Genomic DNA, 25,037 nt, shown 5'->3' with positions numbered 1-25,037 from the left:
CCTTTCTGAATTTAAAGACTGCACCCGATATTAATGACGGTCACTGAGAGATTGAGTAGATTGGGCCTATACTCTCTGGAGTTTAGAAGAATGTGAGGTGATCTCATTGTAACATATAAGATTCTGAGGGGGATTGACAGGGTAGATGCTGAGAGATTGTTTCCCCTGGCTGGAGAGTCTAGAACTAGGGGCATAGTCTCAGGATAAGGGGGTCGCCCATTTAAGACTGAGATGAGAAATTTCTTCACTCAGAGGGCTGTGAATCTTTGGAATTCTCTACCCCAGAGGGCTGTGGATGCTGAGTCATTGAGTATATTGAAGGCTGAGGATAGGTTTTTGGACTCTAGGGGAATCGAGGGATACGGGGATGGGGAAGGAACGTGGCGTTGAGGTCAAAGATCAGCCATGATCTTATTGAATGGCGGAGCAGGTTCAAGGGGCCGTATGGCCTACACCTGCTCCCATTTCTTACGCACCATTTTAATCAAACACACAGGAAGGAAAAAATAAAGATAACACTTTATTTGGTCATGTGAAGAAAGCATCAGCTGCTTTATTTAAATAAACCAGATCCTTTCATATGGAAAGAGCTATTACAAATCACATATTTGAAAGGATAAACAATAGGTACTGAACTGTAAACCAGAGGCTAACACCCACCCAACCAGTTCAGCCTCATTAATAAATAACTCCTCAGTGTACACAACATATCCACTGTCTGTCCTTTCAAATATCAAATCTACACGAAAAAACAACAGATAAGGCCAAAAGACTAATATGCACGTTTCTGGTTATAGACAAACAAAAAAAAAAATTATAATGGTAAATGTATTTAAAGTAACTCTTTCAGAGCTTCTAACTCTTCTTGGAATAGTAGAACATTTATTTAAAAAAAATATATAAAAGGATATAGGGCTGGGGGCCAGAACATTCTAAAGATATATAGTCAAAAACACACCGAGAAAGCATCGAGGACGTAAAAATGTCTCTGCTCCCCTTCCCACAACAGGTTTTGATATGAATTTGATTAATCTAGTAATAAGCATAAAAGGCATCAACTTTAGTACACTCCTGCCTCCCCAGGCTGAACACACTTCCTCGACAACAAAATAAAAACTCATTCAGTTGATAAGATGCTCAGCACCACAATAGGGGCACGAAACAGGCTAATGACAATGCCGAAAGTGAACCTGCATCAATTAAAATCATGCTGAACGTGTACATTGCAAAAAAATCCAAAACAGATTCAACAATAAAAACTCAGGCAACTGGAGGGAATTGCTTCCTTGAATCTTGGAAAACCGGACTTTGAAAAAACATCCCTGGGTAGGTTTTTTTTCTTCGCATTGGAAGCTACCGTACCGCTGCTGCCTGCAAATTGTTAATTGAGCCACTGTACATTATAGAATCGAAACGACAATTAAAAACACGTCAATAACTACATAGTGCTGTACAATATTTAAGTCGCATTGCTCGAGAGTGAGGAACTCAAGCCAACACTTTGCAATGGATTATTTAAGGGAGATACAAGTGAACAGATTTCTGAAAACGTGCACTTGTCTTTTGGCCTCACCATTACACAGAGTTGTCAGACAATATATAAATAATTGATCACTGTGAAACATACCCCTTTTTTTGCTGGTATATCTCTACACATCAGTACATATTAAATAATGTAGTGTTCAGAAGAGACCATTGATTCGGAGGAAGAACTCATCAGTGGGACTGTTTCACTGATCACATGAGCGTTCGGAGCAATGCAATACGGGGATATCTATTTTGTAGCAAAACCACCCCCCTTTAAAGAGGGGAATTCTTTTTTTTTTTTAAATGTGGAAGGGATCTGTGTTTCTCTTTCATTTAATCTGCCCGCCATGTTGAATCTGGGGCGAATATTCCTGCTTAAAAAACAAGTGAGGAGCAAGCCAGGGGCTCCCTGCTTACAATAATGTCAGACAGAAGCACAAGACAGTTGGGGGCCTCTGCATGGGATGGCGGAGGGGAGAGAGAATCGGCCACCTGTTGGCTTGGTTGCAACACAATCACACATGGCGGCGATTAGCATTACAGTGCCAGAAGCTCGGAGGATAGGTCTCAAGCACAGACCCGTTCACAGTACAAGAAAATAAGCCTGTTTTTGAAATTGTGGAAAACACATTAAAAAAAATAATGGATTAAAATACCAGCGGCAGCCAACAGAAAACCAGACAACCAACTAGATGGTCATGGATCAGAGTTCCAGAGCGGCCTGCCACTTAATTCCTCGGGAACTCACCTCAGTCTACACACTGCTTCGGTTCTTGGCGAGGGGAGGGAGGGGGAAACAGAAAGAGGGGGAAAAAAAACAAATTGCCGCACTCAGATTAACACATCGTGTCAGTTGATGATGGAGCTTTACCGAAGTCATCGTGGAGAGCTTTAGCATCTCAGACCACCTTACCATCTAGCGATTCGTTAGCACCCCACCTTTCCCCATTAAAACTTGCACTTCCAAAAAGAAAAACAGTTTTGCCAGAACACAGATGACGCGCTTCCACCCGAGCTTTCATTTAACTGTGCAGGTGAAGGGCACCATGATGCATTGCTACTTTCTGAAGCTACAGAAACAAGTTGAAGACAATCCCCTATCGCAGGTCGAGGTCTTGACTCTCTAGTAAAATACCTTTACGGAGAATCAACATGCTGATTAACAAATACCTGTCGAGGAGTGATTTACAGGCTATCATTTTTCAAGAGAAGCAGTGTCAACAGCTCAGGTTCCTTGGTGATTTCTCTCTCCTGCACCCCCGCACCCCCCCACCCCCTCCAAATGTTAAGTGACCTTTTTTTTGATGTTGCTTGCATAGTCAATTTCAAAGCAAATACTGAGAGACATTTCTAACACAGTAGATGGACTTGTTGTAAAGCCATTGTAAAATCCAGGTCCTTCTAGTTACTTGCTCCCGAGTACTGATTAATCCTGCCACACTTAATTTCAGCATGTGATTACCAAGGTAAATCAACTCATTGGAAAAAGGTATTAAATTTTAGACTCAAAAAATAATATCCGCATGGACAGGCTAGAGTTATAGATGACATTGAATGGGAGTTTTGCTGAAATAGGGGAAAGACACAAGAGACTCCATTCCACTCCTCTCCCACCCACGAAAAGCTCAATGTCAAAATTGTGATACTTGTAACAGAAGTCCAGTCGCTTGAGTTCAAGAACTGAACAGTCTTGGAAAATGTTCCCACATTTTTCTTTTCAGACTCTACCAACCACATGATTCACTGTCGCTAATCTGATCCTCTCCCCAATTCACCATCTAATTACGTAGGAGTCAAAAACTCAAAATCCATCATCTGCAGACTGCACTTAAATTGACCCTCAGTGCCACAGCTTTGTAAAACATTGATCTACATTGTTGGATTCTTTACCGATGCACCCATCAGTGTTGAGACACGAGAGCTATACTATCATTAAAATGTTAAGATGGATTTTCTGCATTAGTCCTCAGTTAAGAGCATGGACTACTTCACAATGACAGCCGAGACCTCACAAGGTGACTTTAGCGACACTCCTGATTAAGTCCTGCTATTTTATTTCCCAAATTTTATAACTATAATCAAATATATATAAAAATGATAATTCATCACAACACTGAAAAAAATAATGAATTGGTAGCTCGCATTGGAGTAACAAATGTTAACAGTTCCGTCAACCTATGTCATACCTACTGTCTGTTCCATGTTCAGCCTAACAACTTGGACCTAGTCTGTATCTGGATCAGTTCCAAGTTTGCACACTTGAAAATGAGGGACTCACGTCAGTCAGAAAGACCATCTACAGCTCTGCGGTGTGGAAGAACTGTTGCAGAGCTCAAGTGGGGTGGGGGCGCCATATTTCGTTGTTTGCACGCGCCAGGATACTTTGGCGATCTTTCTCCAGATAGCTAACCTTTCAGCAGAGATACTGGTCTGGGTTCATTAACGACGCACATGAACTTGGAGCAGTACTCGGGATCAGTTCATCGGCAGCGAGAATGTTACCGGCCGAAGTGGCCCCTGACCAGCATAACAGCAAAGGCAAGGGCCAGCACAAATCAAGTTCAGTATCATATAGTTACAGTGCTAACTCCAACCCAGCAACACTGTCAAACAGGCCAGCTTGCACCAACATATTTGATGGTTGCAAATAAGCGGAATTAAATCCTCTCCGCCGCATTTGATCATCACAATGGAGGGTGAATGTCAACCGAGGTCATTTAGCAGAACGTCCATTGTAGAATTTAAATCCTTGGATTCCAAATCACATTTTGACATGGGATTCAGTCCTTTACAGACAAATGGAGGACAAAATTCATGATGTTGCATGTGTGCTCGAGAACTATGTACAGTGGAGTGTAGTAATCTAAATACCAAAGATAAGGACAGTTCACCCTTAACAGGACTATCTGCAGTAGCCCATTAACACTGATGTTAAAGTTGCTAAGTTATTGCAGGTGCCCATGACTACATATGCACATTTATTTATTGTATTTATCCACATGCACTATACAGGTCATGACTGAAAAGCATGGTACTAACTTTTAACAAATGAGTATCTATTCCTTATTTGGTGTCATGCTCCTCCAGGAAAGGATTCTCACTTTGCAAAGTCAACGGTTCCTCTCTTCTCGTGGTGTAGCAGTCACAGGAACCGCTGTGCTGGATTAGAACCACTGGTATTTTGCACTTGAAGAAAATATGTGAGCTGTCAACTTAAATGGTTTAATTGTCTATTCTGGAAGTACAGCCACTACTCCATAATCCAGTCTCACTTGTTGTGGGCAACGTATATTGCATGGAGTAAAGTCTGCACAGTCGACAAACTCCATGGATAGAATGACATCAGTTTCCAAAGTTGCAGGCTAACAAAGGTTGGAAATATTTAACAAAAAAAGAAAAAATCGCTGCTACATGTCCAAGAAAAATAATATGTCCTATTGATATTTTGTGTTTATATAGCATCTCAATGGTGTACCCTTAATTCCACACATTTATGTCACATACTGTGTAAATAAACAGGAAAACACTAATGCAATGAAATAATCTATCAAACAATTGTTAAAACTGGTTTCAACAACTGCCATTTCTCAAAGTTAAAATTCCACTGTGACTGTAATTTAATACTGTTTAATATTCTGCTGCAGTCTTGAACATGTACAAAATTGGACACTTTCCAAACTGCTTTCGTGGGACTTTCACCTGTTAGTCATTATGAAATTCGCACGTAGAAATGAACACGGTCTCGATCATCCTTACTATCAGTACAACGTGCCCAAAACAAATATGAATGGATTATCGAGCGGCTGTATCTATTTGCGTGGATGCCATAGAAATACACTACAGATTCCATCATATTTCTGATTTTTGTCCCCCATTCACAAAATAGCCGGTGACACGAAGTTAGGTCATGTTGTGACGTCAGGCGCACCATACTGTACAAAAAAGGAAAACATCGCAACATGCCAACAGTCGGAACTCAATACAACCGCTCTATACAGCCAGCCTGCATCATTTCAAAATGACACTCGCTTGCCTAAGTGGGGTGGAAATCCTGAATTCAACTGTGGCTATTGAATTAAGAGTTATTCTCTAATGAGAAGTACAAAAAAACCTCAAAGTTCACGTTACCTTGCACTGGTATCAGTTTTACTCTCTGCTTTGTCAGATTGAGCAGCAAATGAAACATCAAATGTTTAAAAAAATGAAGTCTTAGCATTCCAGAAATCCCGAGTCCTTTCTGATTTTAATATATAGATATATATCATTTTTTTTAAACTGCAGGGGGGGGGGGGGGGGGTTTCCTTATGCTTCCCCATCTTCCGCTTTTAATGCCATGGCACTCAACTGGTCCAGTTCAAACAGCTCTCTCCTGTGTCACAGCCTCGCCGGCTGGGTCCTGAATATTCGGTACGTTTAAGGTTGGGCTTTCTTCTCCGTGATCTGCAATAGCAGCGCCTGGTTCTATTTTCTGGCCCAGGTTAGCAAGCTTCCCCTGCTGATGCTGTTCAAAGAACTTCTGGGTCAACTGCAGCACCTCTGCCCGCTGTTTAGCCTTTTGAAAATAAATTTAGGAGACTTTTAGTATTACCATTGTAAAAAAAAAAATTCAGCCCACAACAGGATTGACAGGGAGATGCTTTGAACCCGAATTCTTCTCCTTGGAATCACGTATTCTTAAATCTGGTCATTGACACAATGTCAGATGAAGATACACAATCGGGCCTTTTGTCTCTCAGTATTTTAAAAAGCTGACTGTAACTTGCCAATCTCTATTCAAGTAGAGGAGTCCCGTCTTACCAGAGCTGAATGTGGGCTGTTTAATACTGCAGCCCGTAAGGGAGAACAATCGTGGGAGCAACGTCCCCCCTGTAAGCCACGCGGCCTCCCTCCCCCAATGCGCGGCCCGTTCAGATTTCTGCGCATGTCTGGTACCTACAATGGAAAAGCCGGTGAGCGGCCCGCGCGGGACCTTGCAGATGACTGCGCGGCCATGCAGCTTAGCGGGAACATTGCTTGGGAGAACATTATTTTATCTGAATTCAGTAAGCTCCAAACATTTTCAGATTTTTACAACATGACAAGGAAGTACCCAATGTCTTTCCTCTCCCCGCCCCCAATGAATTATGCCCCTCACCCCAATTTCCACTCATGAAGCTTAGTAACTCGGGCTTTACACGTCAGCCTTCCCGCATCAGAAAGGAACTAATTTCACAGAGAAGTACTGGCCGTGCTCTATTTATCACATCTACACACTCTGCATACAACAACATTCAGGTCACACACTTCAGTGCGGCAGCTGTGATATACGAACATTTGTCTGGGGGACGGGGGAAAGAGTGAAGTCAGCAGGAGCACGAAGAAGGGCCTTTTCTTTTGAGAAAGTGGAGATGGGGTGGGAAGCGGGAAACAGAAAAGGTGCCCTGGAGTCTTTGTAACATTTACATTGGCTCACCTTGAGATCCTCTTCTCCCCTTTCAGAGTTGCAAGCTCGAATTGCCGGTGCTGAATTCTCTCGAGCGGAGCTGTGCATTCGAGGTGGGCGTACCGTGACGGGAGGGCCAATGGGGCCCTTGTTCATTTGCATTACGGGACGCTGAATTGGAGTAGGATAGGTTCCGACATTGGGAGGCCTCATGTGCATGATCATGTTGCCCTGGGGTGGGGGTGGCATCTGAAGAGGGGAGGGGGGGAACAAAAGAACATTAAATGCTTTTCAATAGTTAATACTAGATATTAACAGTTTACGAGACACACCTTTTATATTTCTAAAAATAAAATGTAATTGTGCCTGCTGTTCACAAACAAATAATGTCAAATGTATTGGTAATATAAATCACGATTCTGATGGAAGCTAACAATCCACCTGTATGGATACAACCAAGGAAGCCATTCGGCCCACTCTGCCTGTGCTGGATCTCGAAAAAAATTATCCACTTAGTCCCATTACCTACCCTTTCCCCAGAAAGCATTAGATTTTTTCTTTTTCAAATATTTATCCATTTCCCCTTTAAAAAGTGTACTATTGAATCTGCTTCCACCGCCCTTTCAGACAGAGCATTCCAGATCACAACAACTCGCTGCGTAAAAAAATGTTTCCTCATGTCGCCTCGGATTCTTTTGCCAAACACCTTCAAAGTGTCTCCTCTAGTCACCGACCCTCTTGCCACTGGAAACAGTTTCTCCTTATTTATTCTATCACCTCTATCAAATCACCTCTTGACCTGCTCTGCTCCAAGGAGAACAAGTTGTCTACAGATCTTTTTGTTCCATCTCCTTTCCATGGTTTGGTGGTCTATAATAAACTCTCACTGGAATTACAGTTTCCTTCTTGTTCTATCATTCTAGGAAAACAGATTTAGCCTTTCCACCACTTGCCATAATGTCCTTACACTCCAGTGCCGAATCAGAATCTTTGTTTAACAGTCGCCCCGTCTCCCTTAATTTTTACTCTATCCCTTCGATGAGGAACGTTCAGCTCACAGTTCTGCCCGAGACTGAGCTTCATCTCTTAATATTTTTATATCAGACACCACCCGCAGCAATTTGTGCCTCTGTTCACCAATTCTGATGCTGCAAGTTTTATATTTTTACGTTCAAGTCAAACTGCCACCCATGGGCACAATCACAAACCTGCTGGGCGTAGTGGCCCTGGATGGTTCCTGGTATATTCAGGCCCATTGTGTTAGCAGCTGGTCCAGGTCCAGAGTTTTTCCCGCTTGGGCTTGTACAACTGGGTCTAAAATGAAGCACAATGTTAATAGGAATGGCAGCATAGTAGTTATGTTACTGGAGACAAGAGTTCAAATCCCACCACGGCAGCCGGGGAATTTAAATTCAGTTAATGAAATAAATCTGGGGAGTACAGGTAGACTATCCTTTATCCGAAAACCTCGGGACCAGCCGTGTTTCGGTTTTCGGAGAATTTCGGATTTCGGAAGGTGGGTCGGCGGGGGCCCGCGGGGGGGTCGGTGCCGGCGGGGGTCCGCGGGGGGTGTGTGCGCACGACTTACGCTGACGCTCAGCGTAAGTCGGCGGGGGTCCGTGCGCACGATTTACGCTGACACTCAGCGTAAGTCGGCGGGGGTCGGCGCCGGTGGGGGTCCGCACGCACGACTTACGCTGAACGAAAAAACCTTCGGTTTTTAGAGGGTTTCGGTTTTCGGAAGTTCGGATAAAGGGTAGTCTACCTGCATCAGTAATGGTGACCATGAAACTACTGGATTGTCGTAAAACCCCATCTGGTTCACTAATGTCCTTTTGGTGAAGGAAATCTGCTGTCCTTACCCGGTCTGGCCTATATGTGACTCCAGACCCACAGCAATGTGGCTGACTCTTAACTGCCCTCTGAAACGGCCCAGCGAGCCACTCCGTTGTATAGGGATGGGCAATAAATGCTGGGCTTGCCAGTGACGCCCACATCCCGTAACTGAATAAAAGAAAACACTAGAGCTCATTTTACAGATAGCAGACACTTTACCACCTTCGGTAAATTCAATTACGGATTGTGTGTAAAACAGAGTTTTAATGGCTCACAAATGTGTCAACCCCGGGCTAATCTGATCAGCTCTTCATTTGGTCAAGTTACATTACACTGGTCAATTGTTCTAAAAAGGACACACACCCACTACATGTTTATATTTGGAATAATCCCCCACCAGCTGCAGGTACAAATCTTTGGTTTACATTTTTATTTTCTCCCCGTAAATGATGCTAAACTCTTCTCTCTGGATACCAGCATCTGAATAACCACCCCATGAATATGTGCAGACAGGACTTGAACAAGTCAATAATATACTGTAATGAAGATTCATCACTCCATGTAGTCATTAGTACGGTTCAAATGCATCTCCTTTCCTTTTCCATAGATCTTAATTTCACTTTAATTCTTTCTATGCAGGGAACCGCAGTCCCAAGCGTCAAAAAGCAGATTATTTGACCTTGGGTTTATTGCATACGTTAGTAAACAGTTGCTCATCTTTAAGCATTTGATCCTGACAGAACCTATTTAAACCATGACCCTTTTTAAAAAACAAATTTGCACACTGCATTTAAAAAAAACACAAAAATTCCCCTCGAAAGGTTTTAGGAAAGGTTGTTACCTGAAGAGGTTTGGGACAGGACCTCCAGACATACCAGAGGAAACCGGTTTGTTGTCTGTAAACTGAAATGCCTTAAGGTCCATTTGGGAAATCTAAAAAAGGACAGACAGCATTAAAAGACTTTGAAATGACGCTAACTTTTATTCATGGCTGCATGTTTACATAAATATATCGCTCTGTAGCTTTAGTCATTCAAAAATCATACACGGTTGCCATTCAGCCCATCGTGCCTGTGCTAGCTCGACATTGGAGCGATCTACTCCAGTCCTTTGCTCTCCGCCTGCAACCGTTAATCTATTTCTTTAAGCATTTACTTAATTTCCTCTTAAATGTAATGGGCCATATTTTCCGATGCCTACGGGTGGGTACACGCTGTGTACCCACCCGTAGGGACATCGGAAATGCCGGTTTCAGGCATGTCAAGAATGCTCTTGACAGATCGGACGCCTGCCCTGGAGAAGGGCCTCTGCGGGGGGAGAGTTCTGCTTTCTGGAGAACCTTCGCCCGCTGAAAACCCGTAGAAATCTTACGCCTGGTAAAAGAGTTGAAAAAAGGTAAAAAAAAAAAAAAATGTTTTCACTCATTTATCATTTAAAAACACTTTAAAAAAAGGTAAGTTTATCTTTAGCCTTGTAAAAACATTAATTTTTTTCCACAAAAATTAATTTTTGTTTAAAATATTTATTGTAATTTCAACTCATTTTAAAAATGTGATTAAAAAATGTATTTAATGTTTTACAGTGTTTTTGGGGTGATCTATATAGAAACATAGAAGATAGGAGCAGGAGTAGGCCATTCAGCCCCTCGAGCCTGCTCCGCCATTCAATGCGATCATGGCTGATCATCCAAATTCAGTACCCTGTTCCTGCTTTCTCCCCATACCCCTTGATCCCTTTAGCCTTAAGAAATATATCTAACTCCTTCTTGAATATATTTAATGAATTGGCCTCCACCGCCCTCTGTGGTAGAGAATTCCACAGGTTCACCACTCTCTGGGTGAAGAAATTCCTCCTCATTTCAGTCCTAAATGGCTTACCCCTTATCCTTAGACTGTGACCCCTGGTTCTGGACTCGCTGACCATCGGGAACATCCTTCCTGCATCTAGTCTGCCCAGCCTGTCAGAATTTTATAAGTTTCAATGAGATCCCCTCTCATTCTTCTAAACTCCAGCGAGTACAAGCCCAATCGACCCAATCTCTCCTCATACGTCATTCCTGCCATCCCAGGTATCAGCCTGGTGAATCTTAGCTGAACTCCTTCCATGGCAAGAACATCCTTCCTCAGATAAGGCGACCAAAACTGCACACAATACTCAAGGTGTGGTCTCACCAAGGCCCTGTACAACTGCAGCAAGACATCCTTGTTCCTGTACAAAAAACCCTCTCGCTACGAAGGCCAACATGCCATTTGCCTTCTTAATCGCCTGCTGCACCTACATGCTTACCTTCAGCGACTGGTGCACAAGGACACCCAGGTCTCGTTGCACTTCCCCTTCTTCCAATCTATTGCCATTCAGATAATAATCTGCCTTCCTGTTTTTGCTACCAAAGTGGATAACCTCACATTTATCCACGTTATATTGCATCTGCCATGCTTTTGCCCAATCATCCAACCTGTCCAAATCATCCTGGAGTTTCTCGGCATCCTCCTCACAGCACACACGCCCACCCAGCTTTGTGTCGTCTGCAAATTTGGAGATATTACATCTAGTTCCCTTGTCTAGATCATTAATATATATTGTGAATAGCTGGGGCCCAAGGACCGATCCCTGCAATACCCCACTAGTCACTGCTTGCCACTCGGAAAAAGACCCGTTTATTCCAACTCTTTGCTTTCTGTCTGCCAACCAGTTCTCTGTCCAAGTCAATACCTTGCCCCCAATCCCATGTGCCTTAACTTTACACGCTAATCTCTTAAGCGGGACCTTATCAAAAGCCTTCTGAAAGTCCAGATACACCACATCCACTGGTTCTCCCTTATCTATTTTACCAGTTACATCCTCAAAAAATTCCAGTAGATTAGTCAAGCACGATTTAACTTTTGTAAATCCATGTTGACTTTGTCCAATCCTGTCACTGTTTTCCAAGTGCTCTGCTATTACATCTTTTATAATGGACTCTAGCATTTTCCCCACTACCGATGTCAGGCTTACCGGTCTATAATTCCCCGTTTTCTCTCTACCACCTTTTTTGAATAGTGGGGTAACATTAGCTACCCTCCAATCCATGGGTACTGTTCCAGATTCCATCGAATGCTGGAAGATGATCAGCAAAGCATCAACTATTTCTAGGGCCACTTCCTTAAGTACCCTAGGATGTAGATTATCAGGCCCTAGGGATTTATCGGCCTTCAATCTCATTAATTTCCCTAACACCATTTCCCTACAAATACTGATTTCTTTCAGTTCCTCCCTTTCATCATACCCTATGTTCCCCGACATCTCTGGGAGGTTATTTGTGTCCTCCTTTGTGAAGACAGAACCAAAATATATGTATCTAATTGGTCTGCCATTTCTTTGTTCCCCATTATAAATTCCCCTGATTCTGATTGCAAGGGACCTACGCTTGACTTCACCAATCTTTTTCTCTTCACATATCTATAAAAGCTTTTACAGTCAGTTTTTATGTTCCCTGCAAGCTTACTGTCATATTCTATTTTCCCTTTCTTAATTAATCCCTTTGTCCTCCTTTGTTGAATCCTAAACTGCTCCCAATCCTCAGGTTTACTGCTTTTTCTGGCCAATTTATATGTGCTCTCCTTGGATCTTATGCTATCCCTAATTTCCCTTGTTAGCCACGGTTGAGTCACCTTTTTTGTTTTATTTTTATGCCAAACTGGGATGAACAAATTCTGTAGTTCATCCATGCGGTCTTTGAATGTTTGCCATTGCCTATCCACCGTCAATCCTTTGAGTGACATTCCCCAATCAATCCTACCCAACTCGTGCCTCAGACCATCGTAGTTTCCTTTATTTAAATTTAGGACCCTAGTCTCTGATTTGACTACTTCATTCTCCATCTTAAATAAGAATTCGATCATATTATGATTGCTCCGACCCAAGGGGCCTCATACAAGATTGCTAATTAATCCTTTCTCGTTACATAATCCTTTCTCGTTACATAATACCCAGTCTAAGATGGCCTGATCTCTGGTTGGTTCCTCGACATACTGGTCCAGGAAACCATCCCTTAAACACTCCAGGAATTCCTCCTCCACAGTATTGTTACTAATTTGGTTAGCCCAATCTATATGTAGATTAAAGTCACCCATGATGACTGCTGTGCCCTTATTGCATGCTTCTCTAATTTCCCTTTTAATGCCATCCCCAACCTCCGCATTACTGTTTGGAGGTCTATATACCACTCCCACTAACGTTTTCTGCCCCTTGGTATTTCTCAGTTCTACCCATACAGATTCCACATCATCAGAGTTAATATCCTTCCTTACAATTGTGTTAATCCCTTCTTTAACCAGCAATGCTACCCCACCTCCCTTTCCTTTTTGCCTATCTTTCCTGAATATTGAATACCCCTGGATGTTGAGTTCCCAGCTTTGGCCACCCTGGAGCCATGTTTCCGTAATCCCAATCAAATCATATTTACCTCTATTTGTGCAGCTAATTCATCCACCTTATTACGAATGCTCCTCGCATTAAGACACAAAGCCTTCAGGCTTGTTTTTTTAACGCTCTTACACCTATTAGAATTTTTACTTACTGTGGCCATGTTTGATTTAAACCGTTGATTTCTGACTGCCACTTTTGTTTTTCTCCTTCCTATCTTTTGCTTTTATCCTTGTTTCCCTTTCCTCTGTCCCCTTGTTCAGGTTCCCAACCCCCTGCCATTTTAGTTTAAACCCTCCCCCAGAGCACTAGCAAACACTCCCCCTAGGACATCGGTCCCGGCCCTGCCCAGGTGCAAACCGTCCGGTTTGAACTGGTCCCACCTCCCCCAGAACCGGTTCCAATGTCCCAGGAATTTGAATCCCTCCCCCTTGCACCATTCCTCCAGCCACGTATTCATCTGAAATATCCTTCTATTTCTACTCTGACTAGCACGTGGCACTAGTAGCAATCCTGAGATTACTACCTTTGAGGTCCTATTTTTTAATTTACCTCCTAACTCCCTATATTCTGCTTTTAGGACCTCATCCCGCTTTTTACCTATATCGTTGGTACCTATATGTACCACGACAACTGGCTGTTCACCCTCCCCTTCCAAGATGTTCTGCAGCCGCTCTGAGACATCCTTGACCCTTGCACCAGGGAGGCAACACACCATCCTGGAGTCTCGTTTGCAGCCGCAGAAACGCCTATCTATTCCCCTTACAATAGAATCCCCTATTACTATAGCTCTCCCCCTCTTTTTCCTCCCGTCCTGTGCAGCAGAGCCACCCCTGGTGCCAGGAAGTTGGCTGCTGCTGCCTTCCTCTGGTAAGCCACCCCCCCCCCCCCCAAACAGTACTCAAAGTGGTGTATCTGTTTGAGAGGGGGATGTCCACAGGGGACCCCTGCACTACCTGCCTATGCCTGGTACTCTGTCTGTTGGTCACCCATTCCCTTTCTGCCTGTCCAACCTTTGCCTGCGGTGTGACCAACTGATCAAACGTGCTATTCACGACCTCCTCAGCCTCGCGAATGGTCCAGTATGAATCCAATCGCAGCTCCAGCACCGCAATGCGGTCAGCTGCAGCTGGACACACTTCCTGCACACAGTTGTCAGGGACACAGGAAGTATCCGAGTTCCCACATAGCGCAGGAGGAGCATACAATGGGGCCGGGCTCTCCTGCCATGACTTACCCTTTAATTAATTGCAATTAAATTAAATCAAATCAATCCCACCAATTACACTACCATTAAATAGTATATTTAAGGGCCCTGGTTTATAAACAGTCCCCGCTACACCACAGAGACTTTAGAAACTATAAACCACAGAGTTAAAGTTTATAAAGAGAGAAATACTCACCAACCAATCACTTACCTGCTTTCCAGTGACGTCACACTTTGATTACTTTTTACTTCTTTCCCTCTGAGACTGGAGATTGGTATGCCTACCTGGTCTCTGGAGCCTTTTGTACTGCCGCCGCTCCACGGTTCCCGCCGAGATTTCGCCCGCTGACGCTCTGAGGCCTACCTGGTCTCTGGAGCCTTTTGTACTGCCGCCGCTCCGCGATTCCCGCTGAGATTTCGCCCGCTGACGCTCTGAGGCCTACCTGGTCTTTTTTTTATTTGACAGGTCTATCTGTTAAGTGTATGATGGGAGATTCCCTTCTCCTATTGGCTCCCCATGGCCCACGTGATCCCGGGGACACTTGCGAACCGTCTGCGCCTCTGGGATACGTGGGCCCTGCGCATTTCGAGTTTGGAGAGGTCCAGGAACGGAAGTTTACGCACCTCGGGAGCCCTCCGGTAAGGGCGTAATTTTTTCCAGATAAGAGGCCTCCCCACGCGTGAAGCCTCCGATCGGAAAATATGGGCCATTGACTGATTTTGCTTCAATAGCCACTTGCATAAAAAAAATAGAAGCGACAGTACAGAAACAGGCCATTCGGCCCAACTAGTCAGAGTTGTCATTTACACAGCATGTCAGCAAACAGTCCGAATCACATTTATCTGCCCCGTCCTCATTCCATTTTCCTTCTTCACCTCTCCAATCTAATGTTAAACACAGACCTAGTTTCTGCCTCAACCACGAACCCTGGAAGTGAATTCCACCACCTCACAACACTTGGCGTAAAGTCGTTTATCTCGCCCTTTGTTTTCAATCTCTTGCATTTAATCTTGTACCAATGGCCCCTTGGCTCTGGACCTCGCAACCACTGGAAGAAAGTCTGCTTCTGTCTACCCCGTCACACCCTCTCATATTTTTGAACATTTTCCGTTGTATCACTTAGCAAACTGCATTGCTCCAACGAAAAAAAGCGCCACAATTTTTTCATGTCTTTTACTGCACTGATACTTCCTCATACCAGGCAGCTTCCTAGTGAATGTGGTTCTCAGGCAATGAGTGGAAGATGGTGAGCACAGTCCCACTCAGCTGAACAAATGAACAGGCACATTGAGGGAGGACACCTAAGTTTTCCAAGTCTGTCATTGGAACTATAGCCTCTCATGCCTGTTATCATCCCAGTGAATTGTCCACGGCTTCAATATCCTTTTTATTAAGGGGTGTGTAAAATTTCAGATGGTATCACAACCGTGGCCTAACCAAACTCCCTGATCCAGTACTCGATTCTGCTGCATGACAACCAAAAATCCCATTTGCCCTTTATAATTGCTTTTTCCACCTGCAATCCTGCTTTTAAAGATCTGTGTGTCTATATTCCAAGAACTCTCCTCTCACATTGAGTTTTGCCTTTAGGATGTGTTGCCATTTGCTCTTCTTCCCACCCCGCCAAAAATGTACAACTTCACACTTAACTATGTAGAACCCCACTTACCGCATATCTGCCCACTCCCCTAACTTGCCTACGTCTTCCTGCAGTGTCCTGCATTCTTCCTGACAGTTTGCCATGCTCCCTAATTTGGCATTGTCATCAATTATTGATATTACTCCACGTTCAAACTGGATGTATATGGAGGACAAGAGGGCCCCTAATGCAGCTCTTTCAAGAAAAATTTACTCTTACTCGCTGCTTCAGCCAACTATCTATCCATGTCACTACTTCAGTTTTAATATCATGGGCCTGAAACTTCACAAGTCTCTTCTGTGGTATTTCATCAAACATTTTTTACTAATTTAAATATGCCAGATCCCTTGCATTCCCATTGGCTACATGCTTGGTAAACTTTCTTGCAGAATTCAATTAGATTCATAATCTGTCCTTTACAAATCTGTCCCTGATCAGCCTTAATTTAGTTTCTAGCATTTTTCCTTCCAATAATATGAGACGAACTGGGCTTTTGTTACCTGGCTAAACCCTTTCCAAACAGGGTGTAACATTCCCCACCCTCCAACTCTGGCACAATTCTTGTTCACAGCAGATTTGGGATTACGGTTAGTGACCTGAATCAGTCATTCATGAAAGAAAGACTTATGAAGTAATACTGAGCGGCCTATGGGTGGCGCTGTCCAGGGAGAATATAAATACTTGGGCACGGGCCCAGCTTGCGCAGGACATTCTTAACAGGAACTAGTGAAGGACACAACTAGACCTCCATGTTGTAAAACAGTTGATTAAATTGACGTAAGAAAACTACTAGGCACTTGGTCTAAGCGTTGAACAAAGCTTTAATCAACTGTTTTACAACAGTTAGTACCTGTGCTAAATTAGACAGATGGTCGAAGGAAAGGGGAATAAAGGGATATGGCAACAGAGCAGGCACAAGGAATTAGGATACTGCTCGCGGGGAGGATAAACACCAACAGCGGCCGGGTGGGCCAAACGGCTTGTTTCTGCGTTGCCAGTTCTATGTATTTAATGGATGTCTCTCATCAATCTGTCTCAAAATCAAGCTGATTGATCTGACCTCTCTGCCAGTGGGTAGAATAGGAGGCTGGGATCCTGGGGGCAGGAGTCTTCTGGTCCCTCCAACACTCAAGCTCTGTGCCTGGGGAAGCTGGATGGACTGAGTTAACGCAATCAGTTGCTGTTGGCCTGAGCCAAACCTGGGAAGAGACAACTGTGATCCAGGCATGGACATGGTCACCTGCACAAGTAGGAAACACAATGAAGATAGTTTAGAATGTGAATCAAACCATACCGATGCCAACTGCACAATACATAGGTTATATGCAACATGCTATAGGATGTGATGCATCGCGAAAATACACTAGTGTTCAATGGTTCCAGTAATTTTTTTTGGGCCCACGCAGCCCCTTTTAACAAAAGTAAAAACTCCAGGTGGATTTTTTGTTGTTGAAGATTCCTATTGAAATAAAAATGTCCATTTTTGCTACACAACAGTCGGAAGAATTTCCCGAACCTGTATAAGCTGGGAGTCCATGATCTGTGAAGTGGTGAGCCCGGGCTGGCTTAGCTGGCTTTCGTACATGAGGGGCTGATTTCCACCAATTGCTTGGTAATGAGACCCTGGCTGCGGTTTGACCATATCGGAGGTTGGAACGGCAGGGAAAGCCGTATATGGCGTTTTCAAAGGAGCCCCGGACAGGACCATTGTAGACGGTTGAGACAGACTGGGGTGCATGTACACTTGTGATCTGTGAACAACATCAAATTCCATTTAACTGCACTTCTCTCTCTAGACACACAAGAAATAAAAAAACAGTTGACTGGAACCTTCAATAAATCAAACGCTCAGGTTACAAGGTGAAAGTGTCAGAATCAGCTTCAATCCAACTTTAAAGCATGCTAAATATTGAAAAAAAATGTAAAAAAAAGACATTGTAAAACCTGAGGCATCTTTTAATTTGTGTGTAAGAAATTAAATGTAACTTCTGCTAGAATATCGCCCGTGCAAATTTATTGAGCAATTGAAAAAATACTTTGCGTTCGTTTATATAAAACAGAATCACTGGAGAGGTTTGGCAATTTTAAATTGCGCTGAAATGGTATGACCAGTACCTGAATGGCTGCATTGAACTGAACATTTCCTGGGACTGAGAAACAGGCAGCCCGTTCCGCAATCCAAGAGGCGCCTGGGCCTGTAAGGACGTGTGCATGGGAATTGGAATCTGATGTGCTGCAGCAGCCTAAAGACAGGCGAGAAAAATCATCAGCTGTGATAACGAACGCAACTGCATCCAAGTCAAAATGGACAACTCCCCCCACCACCCCCGTGAAGAGGTTAAGTTTCACTACATTCAGTCACGCTGCAAGTACTAGTGTCTGTCAGTTTATACAGTGGCTCACTATAACTCGCTGAGCAGCAACACCTCAATAGTGCCAGTGTTGCAGAACAACGGCACATTCAGACTAGGGCAGCAGACCTTGGCACTCACCGCTATTACTGCAAAGTTTTTCAAAACTCAATTGCAATTACAGATAAGTCAATGGTGCTTTCATACAAAAATGTGAATGGAAACTCCACCGTTACCTGAGAGAGTCCAGCCTGGAAACCTTGCTGTTGTGGAATTGATTGAGGAAGGAGTCGTGTCTGACTGGCAAAAACATGGCCGTCCATGTACAAAGGAGAAATATGGCTCCCTGAAAAACCGCAAAAAAACAATGTTTCTCCTACTTGCAGATCCAGAGCATCTAGCTTACACAACAACTTGTATTTATATAGCACCTTTAACATAGTAAAATGTCCCAAGACGCTGCACAGGAGTATTTTATGACAAAAAAAATGTGACACCAAGCCACATAAGATATTAGGGCAGGTGACCAAAAGCTTGGTCAAAGAGGTGGGTTTTAAGGAGGATAAATTATGAACAAAAAGATGTTTTCTTAAAACATGATTGTCTTACTGTGAGTGAATGCGAAACTCTCGCTCCCCACAACTATTGGAAATCTGACACACTAGTGGAAGCATTACACGTCATCTAGTTACACACACCAAAACAATAGAGGACGACATTCCTTTACACAAAGCAGCTCGGCTTGTAAAGCATTTCCATTTACGCATAAAGTATTGGATCGTTTTCAGTTGTGAAGTAAACTGTGCGTATTTTACAAATAGAATCCGGGGAAATCTGTACCGTACTCCAGAAAATGGGAATCATGTAAGTACATCTGATGAGTAAATTTAGCAGCTTTTTAAAAAGCAAGCAAATATGTTTGCTTTAATTGCACGTCTTTAATGTACATGATTTACTCTGATCATCCAACAGGAATCAGTCACTGACAGGCAACCTTTAGCTGGTGGGATCCAAGGTGCTACTTTGCCATGACCATTGACATATCTACGGTAGTCTGATGGGACATATTCTACCAGAGCAAGCACATATCAATCTTCCCCACCTCCCTGAAAATGACTGATCAATTTAATCAATGGGGTCACTATCCAAAGCTGTCTTTTAAGATAACCAAAAGGCAGGCACTGATCCCAATTAGCACAAAAGATCAAGACGTCACATACCTGGCAAAGACACGGAAGGTGCGACTGATACCATGGGCATGGGTGGCACAGAAGAACACCCAATTGAGCTGTAGCCTACCCCACTTGGGGGCCCTGTGTTGCACGGGGTCTGTGTACTGGCACTACTGCTGCCAGGAGAACTCTGTTCAGCAACATTGGGAGAATTTTCCCAGGCCTTGCGGGCAGACTCCATCTGATCACAAAGAAAATGGCGTGAAATTCAGGGAGGTTGGCCCATAGCTAAAACAGCAAAGCTGCCTTCATTCAAACACTCATCCGTCAGGTATTAATTGGACAGATTCCGACAGCTTCGGAAAACAACCATGCCTGCTGAATGGAGAACTGATCAGCTCAGCAGGCAAGAACGAGTTACAAATTTCATTCACTCGCGGAGTAGAAGCAAAAATAACCCATTTGAACCCTGTACTAGGAAGTCACCGACAAGCCAACAAAACCCCTTCATACAAAAGAGGGAAAAGCTTAAACGCCAAACAAGTAGATCGACCATTCTTACAATTTATATAGGTTAAAAATTGACACAGGCATCAGTTAAAAAGTCAGAGCTTCGCAGCTAGTTCATTTCAACTTGGCACCTTATTAATTCAGCACACTCAATTAGTTATAACGCTGCTAAAAACTTATTAAAAAATCTGAAACTTCTCACTCCCTGGTTTCCCCTGAATTGGCCACAATATTTTGTTGCTGTCTTCTTGCCTCTCTGAGGAGATAGTGCTGCTCGGTGTTGGGTGAAAGGTGTGTGAGGTGGCACCGTTGACTGGGTGGGGTGGGCTTGTTGGGCCCGATGGCCTCTTTTTGTCCTTTGAAGAAGAGCTATCCACCAGGATGAGGCAAAATCCACTTATAATGAGGTTGGGGGGAGTCCAGAACAAGGAGACATAACCTTAAAATTAGAGCCAGGCTGTTCAGGGGTGGTGTCAGGAAGCACTTCTTCACAGAAAGGGTGGTAGAAATCTGGAACTCTCCCCCCCCAAAAAGCTGTTGAGGCTGGGGGGGGGGGGGGGTCAATTGAAAATTTCAAAACTGAGATTGACAGATGCTTGTTAGGGAAGATTATTAAGGGATACAGAACCAAGGTGGGTAGATGGAATTAAGTAAAGATCAGTCGTGATTTAATTGAATGGCGGAACAGGCTTGAGGGGCGGAATGGCCCACTCCTATAGTCCTATAAAAGCACTGAGAACAGCCCTTTGTATAGGTCAGGCCCATGTAACCCAATCAAGATAAATTAGTGAGTAAGAAATTAAAGCAAAAATAGAATTGTGGTGCCTGGGCTGGATTGTCAGAGCCCATAAGCCTCATATGGCCTGTCTTGTAGTTTGGGCACCCCAAGGTTAATATAAACAGACACATGGCAGATGCAATTTAATGCGGATAAGTGTGAAGTGATGCACTTTGGGAGAAACAACATGAAGAGACTAAGTATAATCTAAAACATACTATTTTGAAGTGGGTACAAGAGTAGAGGGACCTGGGGTTTTCCATTCACAAATCTTTGAAGGTGGCAAGGCAAGTTGATAGGCGGTTAAACTTGGCTATGTAAATAGGGGCATTGAATAGAAAACCAAGGAAGTCATGCTAAACCTTTACAAATCTCTGGCTGGGCCTCAGCTGGAATATTGTGTTCAGTTATGGGTATCACACTTTTAGGAAGAATGTCAAGGCCTTGGAGAGGGTGCGGAGAAGGTTTAACCAGGATGATACCAGGGATGAGTGAATTCAGTTACGTGGAGAGAGTGGAGAAGATGGGATTGTTCTCCTTAGAGCAGAGATGGTTAAGGGGAGACCTAATAGAGGTGTTCAAAATTATAAGGGTTTTTGATAGAGCAAGTAGGAAGAAACTGTTTCCTCTGGAAAGTGGGTCAGTAACCAGAAGTCATAAATTTAAAATAACTTGCAGAAGAACGAGGAGGAAAATGAGGAGAAATGATTTGACACAGAGTGTTGTTATAATCTGGAACGCGCTACCTGAAACGGTGGTGGAATCAGATTCTAGAGGAACTTTCAAAAGGTAACTGGACCTGCATTTGAAGAGAACTAATTTGCAGGGAAGTGGGACTAAATTAGACAGCTCTTTCAAAGAGCCGGCACAAACACAACGGGCCGAATGGCCTCCTCCTGTGCTGTAAGATTCTAAGACTTTAAGGATCAGTGATCAGGTGGAGCAGACTTGTGCTTCAACCTACCTTTAAAGTGAGGTCGGTGCTTGGAAGAGACACTGGAGTGAGGTTGGGACCCTGTTGCAGATGCTCCCTTCGTAGAATAGGGATCGACTGGCTCAGTGGAACCTGGAAAACAAGAGCCTGGCATTAAATAAGGGAGGTGGACCCATCTTTGCACCATTACTTGGGTTTCTTGACGTGTTAACAGCTAGAGAAAAATGTTACAAGAATAGATTTACCTCAGCTTATAATATTGACAAACTGTAACAGTTCAGAGAAATCCCAGATTACCCAAGGGTTGCTCGATGGACTCCCAGACATGAACTTGACAAAATTTACCCATTTTTAAGTAAACCTCCAAGTAACTGGCACATTTGTTCCTTCTACTTTAATTTAGTAGAATGACTGCATTCAGAAATTTAAAAATGACATTTATTACAAGAGAACAAGTTGCATGTGGAGCTTTCAAAAAGGTTGAGGGGAATGGTGTTCAAGACAAGTCATGAAAAGTGATACAATTTTAAGACACATTGATCAGATTTAAATACTAGAAATGAGTTTTCATATTTGCTCCCAGAGCTCGTTGTTAGATCAGGAGGATGGGAAATCTGATGCAGCGGCGCCTCCAATGTACAGTACTCACGTTGTTAGCTAATACATCCTGCAGTTTGGTGATGGACTTGGAAACGGGACTTGGCACTGAATTCTGCGGCAAATTGAAATCAGAATCCTAAAACAACAATCAATAACTCTTCTCAGTTTAGCAAAACACAACGCAAACCCCACAGCTATCAACAGCAACAGATCATCAGCACCAATAGGAGCCTTGAACATTGCATCTTGAACACATCTGACAAATTATCAGTGGTGCAGACATCAGGGAAAATTACAAGACTAACTAAACAATAACCTAGCTCATGTCACCATAATGCAAGCTAAACCAGGAACTGACCCATTATTGAGCGCATGCAAGGTGAGCCATTTATTTTCAATGCTGCCGTAACTTCCAAATCAGTACTATTGCAGCAAAGTTAAGACTATAGCAACAAAGATCAACAAAATTGCACTTTGCTCATTTATCATAGGCCAAATTGGTTCATTGGTAATAGACTTCAAGAGGACAGGCAGGCTGGTAGAATGGGCAGACACATGGCAGATGAAATTCAACACAGAAAAGCGTGAGGTGATACATTTCGGTAGGAAGAATGAGGAGAGACAATACAAGCTAAATGGTCCAATTTTAAAGGGGGTGCAAGAGGAGAGAGACCTGGGGGTGTTTGTGCACAAATCGGTGGCAGGGCCGGCTAGCAAAGCAGTTAATAAAGCAGATGGGATCCTTGGCTTCATAAATAGAGGCACAGAGTACAAAAGCCAGGAAGTGATGCTAAACCTTTATAAAACACTGGTTCGGCCCCAGCTGGAGTATTGTGTCCAATTTGGGGCACCACACTTTAGGAAGAATGTGAAGGCTTTGGAGAGCGTACAGAAGAGATTTACTAGAATAGTTCCAGGGATGAATGATTAGTTACGTGGATAGACTGGAGAAGCTGGGGTTGTTCTCCTTAGGGCAGAGAAGGCCAAGAAGAGATTTGATGGAGGTGTTTAAAATCATGAAGGGTTTAGATAGAGAAACTTTCCAATGGCTGAAGGGTCGATAACCAGAGGGCCCAGATTTAAGGTGATTGGCAAAAGAACCAGAAGTGACATGAGGAAAATCATTTTAACACAATGAGTGTTTAGGATCTGGAAGGCACTGCCTGATAGGGCGGTGGAAGCAGATTGAATAATAGCCTTCAAAAAAAAATACACGAAGGAGAAAAAATTGCAGGGAGTGGGACTAACTGGATTGTTCTTCAAAAGAGCCGGCGCAGACTCGATGGGCCGTATGGCCTCCTTCTGTGCTGCACTAGTCTATGATTCTAGGTGGTAATTACCATGACTGTGAATTCAAGCAGGTCTTGCTTGATGCGATGGGAAAATGGACCAAAGTTCCTCCCCAAATTTGCAATGAACATCCTAAGCTAAATAAGGTCGAGCCAGTCACACTAGTGAGCTGCCATTAAAAGATATTAAACAATTATTCTGACACTTCACTGATCAGGTCATTTAAAGCAGGTTAGTAAACATTACTCCAGAATTACACAGCCAATGTCATCCACAGAATTACCAGTTGTAATTTCAGTCTTATGAAAGTTACCTTCGGGCTCACTCCGAACTCAATTGGGGGAACTGGAATGACAGAGTCTGCATGCAAATTCAGCCCTGTCTTGGGGCTAGGCCTGCTGTCGGCAGCATTTGTCGAATTGATGCCCCCATCACTGCGCTCTGCTCCCTCTGGTTCCAGGCACTCCTTTGCCTTCTTGTTTTTCAGGGATCGTTCATTTCCTATTGGTCCAGGCTTGTGGTCCTTGTTCTGCCCAGCTGTCGGCTCTGAAATCTTTGAACGAAAAACAGCAAATTAAAACACTTTCGCCCATGGACAAAGCTATGCTGCTCCTTAAACATAGTGCCAAGATTAAATCTGTGTAGCAACTTCAACCTCAGAATAAGCAAACCTGCTTTCCCGAGGCAGCAGATTGCAATCGAGATTGAACAATATAAAAATGGGTTAGAAAGAAAGCACGTCCATTTATAATAGAACACTTCCTCACCTGTTCCAGGATGTAGCGAAGTGCTTGACAATCAGCAATTACATCTTATGGCCTTACGGGGGACATTAAATTACTCAGAGGACTGTAGCAGCAAAATACTTTGTACGTTACATGGTATAGTGCTGTTATATCCAGTGGACCCACCAACTTATCCTGACAACACCCCTAGTTTCTCAAAATATTCCCGTTAATAAAATAAATCAAGACAGTTCTCCAAAAAAGAAAGGAGAAAGCATTTGGATCCGGACAGTTTTCCACCCCCTGCCATTTTTGGGGCTCCCATATTGCGATTCCCTATCTTGCCTCAACCCCCCGTGTTCTCTGCTGTCAAATTTCTTCAGGCGCTATCAGTGGGCTTTCTTCCCCTATCTTACAATCCTTGTCCTTTTCTCTCTTCTTGGGACTCCTGTTATGGTGCAGGCTTTCGTTTTGGTGCCACTGTGCGCGCCTGGTCTTTCTGTGCTGCACGCTTTGATCTGTGGGGCAGCCCACATGTGCGTTTAGCCTCTCAGCGACAGGGCAACCATTTCGGATTGCTCTCAGACGGCCTCTGTGCATATATTCCACAGACCAACAGAAACACCACACGAATTAGTCTA

At 43.5% G+C, this 25,037-nt stretch overlaps 1 protein-coding gene across 4 annotated transcripts in view; it reads right to left on the bottom strand.

Moving 5' to 3' along the window:
• Window positions 1-25,037, bottom strand: part of prrc2b (proline-rich coiled-coil 2B) — a 92,874-nt gene that overhangs the window by 2,271 nt on the left and 65,566 nt on the right. For 3 of the 4 annotated variants that reach the window (XM_085965324.1, XM_085965325.1, XM_085965326.1), the window contains exons 22-33: window positions 23,985-24,224; window positions 22,431-22,517; window positions 21,812-21,913; window positions 19,608-19,800; window positions 18,624-18,733; window positions 18,152-18,279; window positions 17,553-17,787; window positions 17,097-17,276; window positions 9,627-9,718; window positions 8,158-8,263; window positions 6,980-7,198; window positions 508-6,079 (exon numbers count right to left, since the gene is read on the bottom strand). In XM_085965324.1, the coding sequence (XP_085821450.1) occupies window positions 5,882-6,079; window positions 6,980-7,198; window positions 8,158-8,263; window positions 9,627-9,718; window positions 17,097-17,276; window positions 17,553-17,787; window positions 18,152-18,279; window positions 18,624-18,733; window positions 19,608-19,800; window positions 21,812-21,913; window positions 22,431-22,517; window positions 23,985-24,224 (1,890 nt within the window). In that variant the 3' untranslated portion in view covers window positions 508-5,881. Of the gene's footprint in view, window positions 1-507; window positions 6,080-6,979; window positions 7,199-8,157; window positions 8,264-9,626; window positions 9,719-17,096; window positions 17,277-17,552; window positions 17,788-18,151; window positions 18,280-18,623; window positions 18,734-19,607; window positions 19,801-21,811; window positions 21,914-22,430; window positions 22,518-23,984; window positions 24,225-25,037 lie in introns of those variants that run through there. The other variant, XM_085965327.1, reaches the window with a different exon arrangement.

The sequence above is a fragment of the Somniosus microcephalus genome, chromosome 23, assembly GCF_052327205.1.
Source record: "Somniosus microcephalus isolate GS21.2 chromosome 23, FLI_Smic_1.0, whole genome shotgun sequence".
Lineage (NCBI taxonomy): Eukaryota > Metazoa > Chordata > Chondrichthyes > Squaliformes > Somniosidae > Somniosus > Somniosus microcephalus.
The sequence above is the reverse complement of the archived record's forward strand: the minus strand, read 5'-3'. Positions and strand labels throughout refer to the sequence as shown.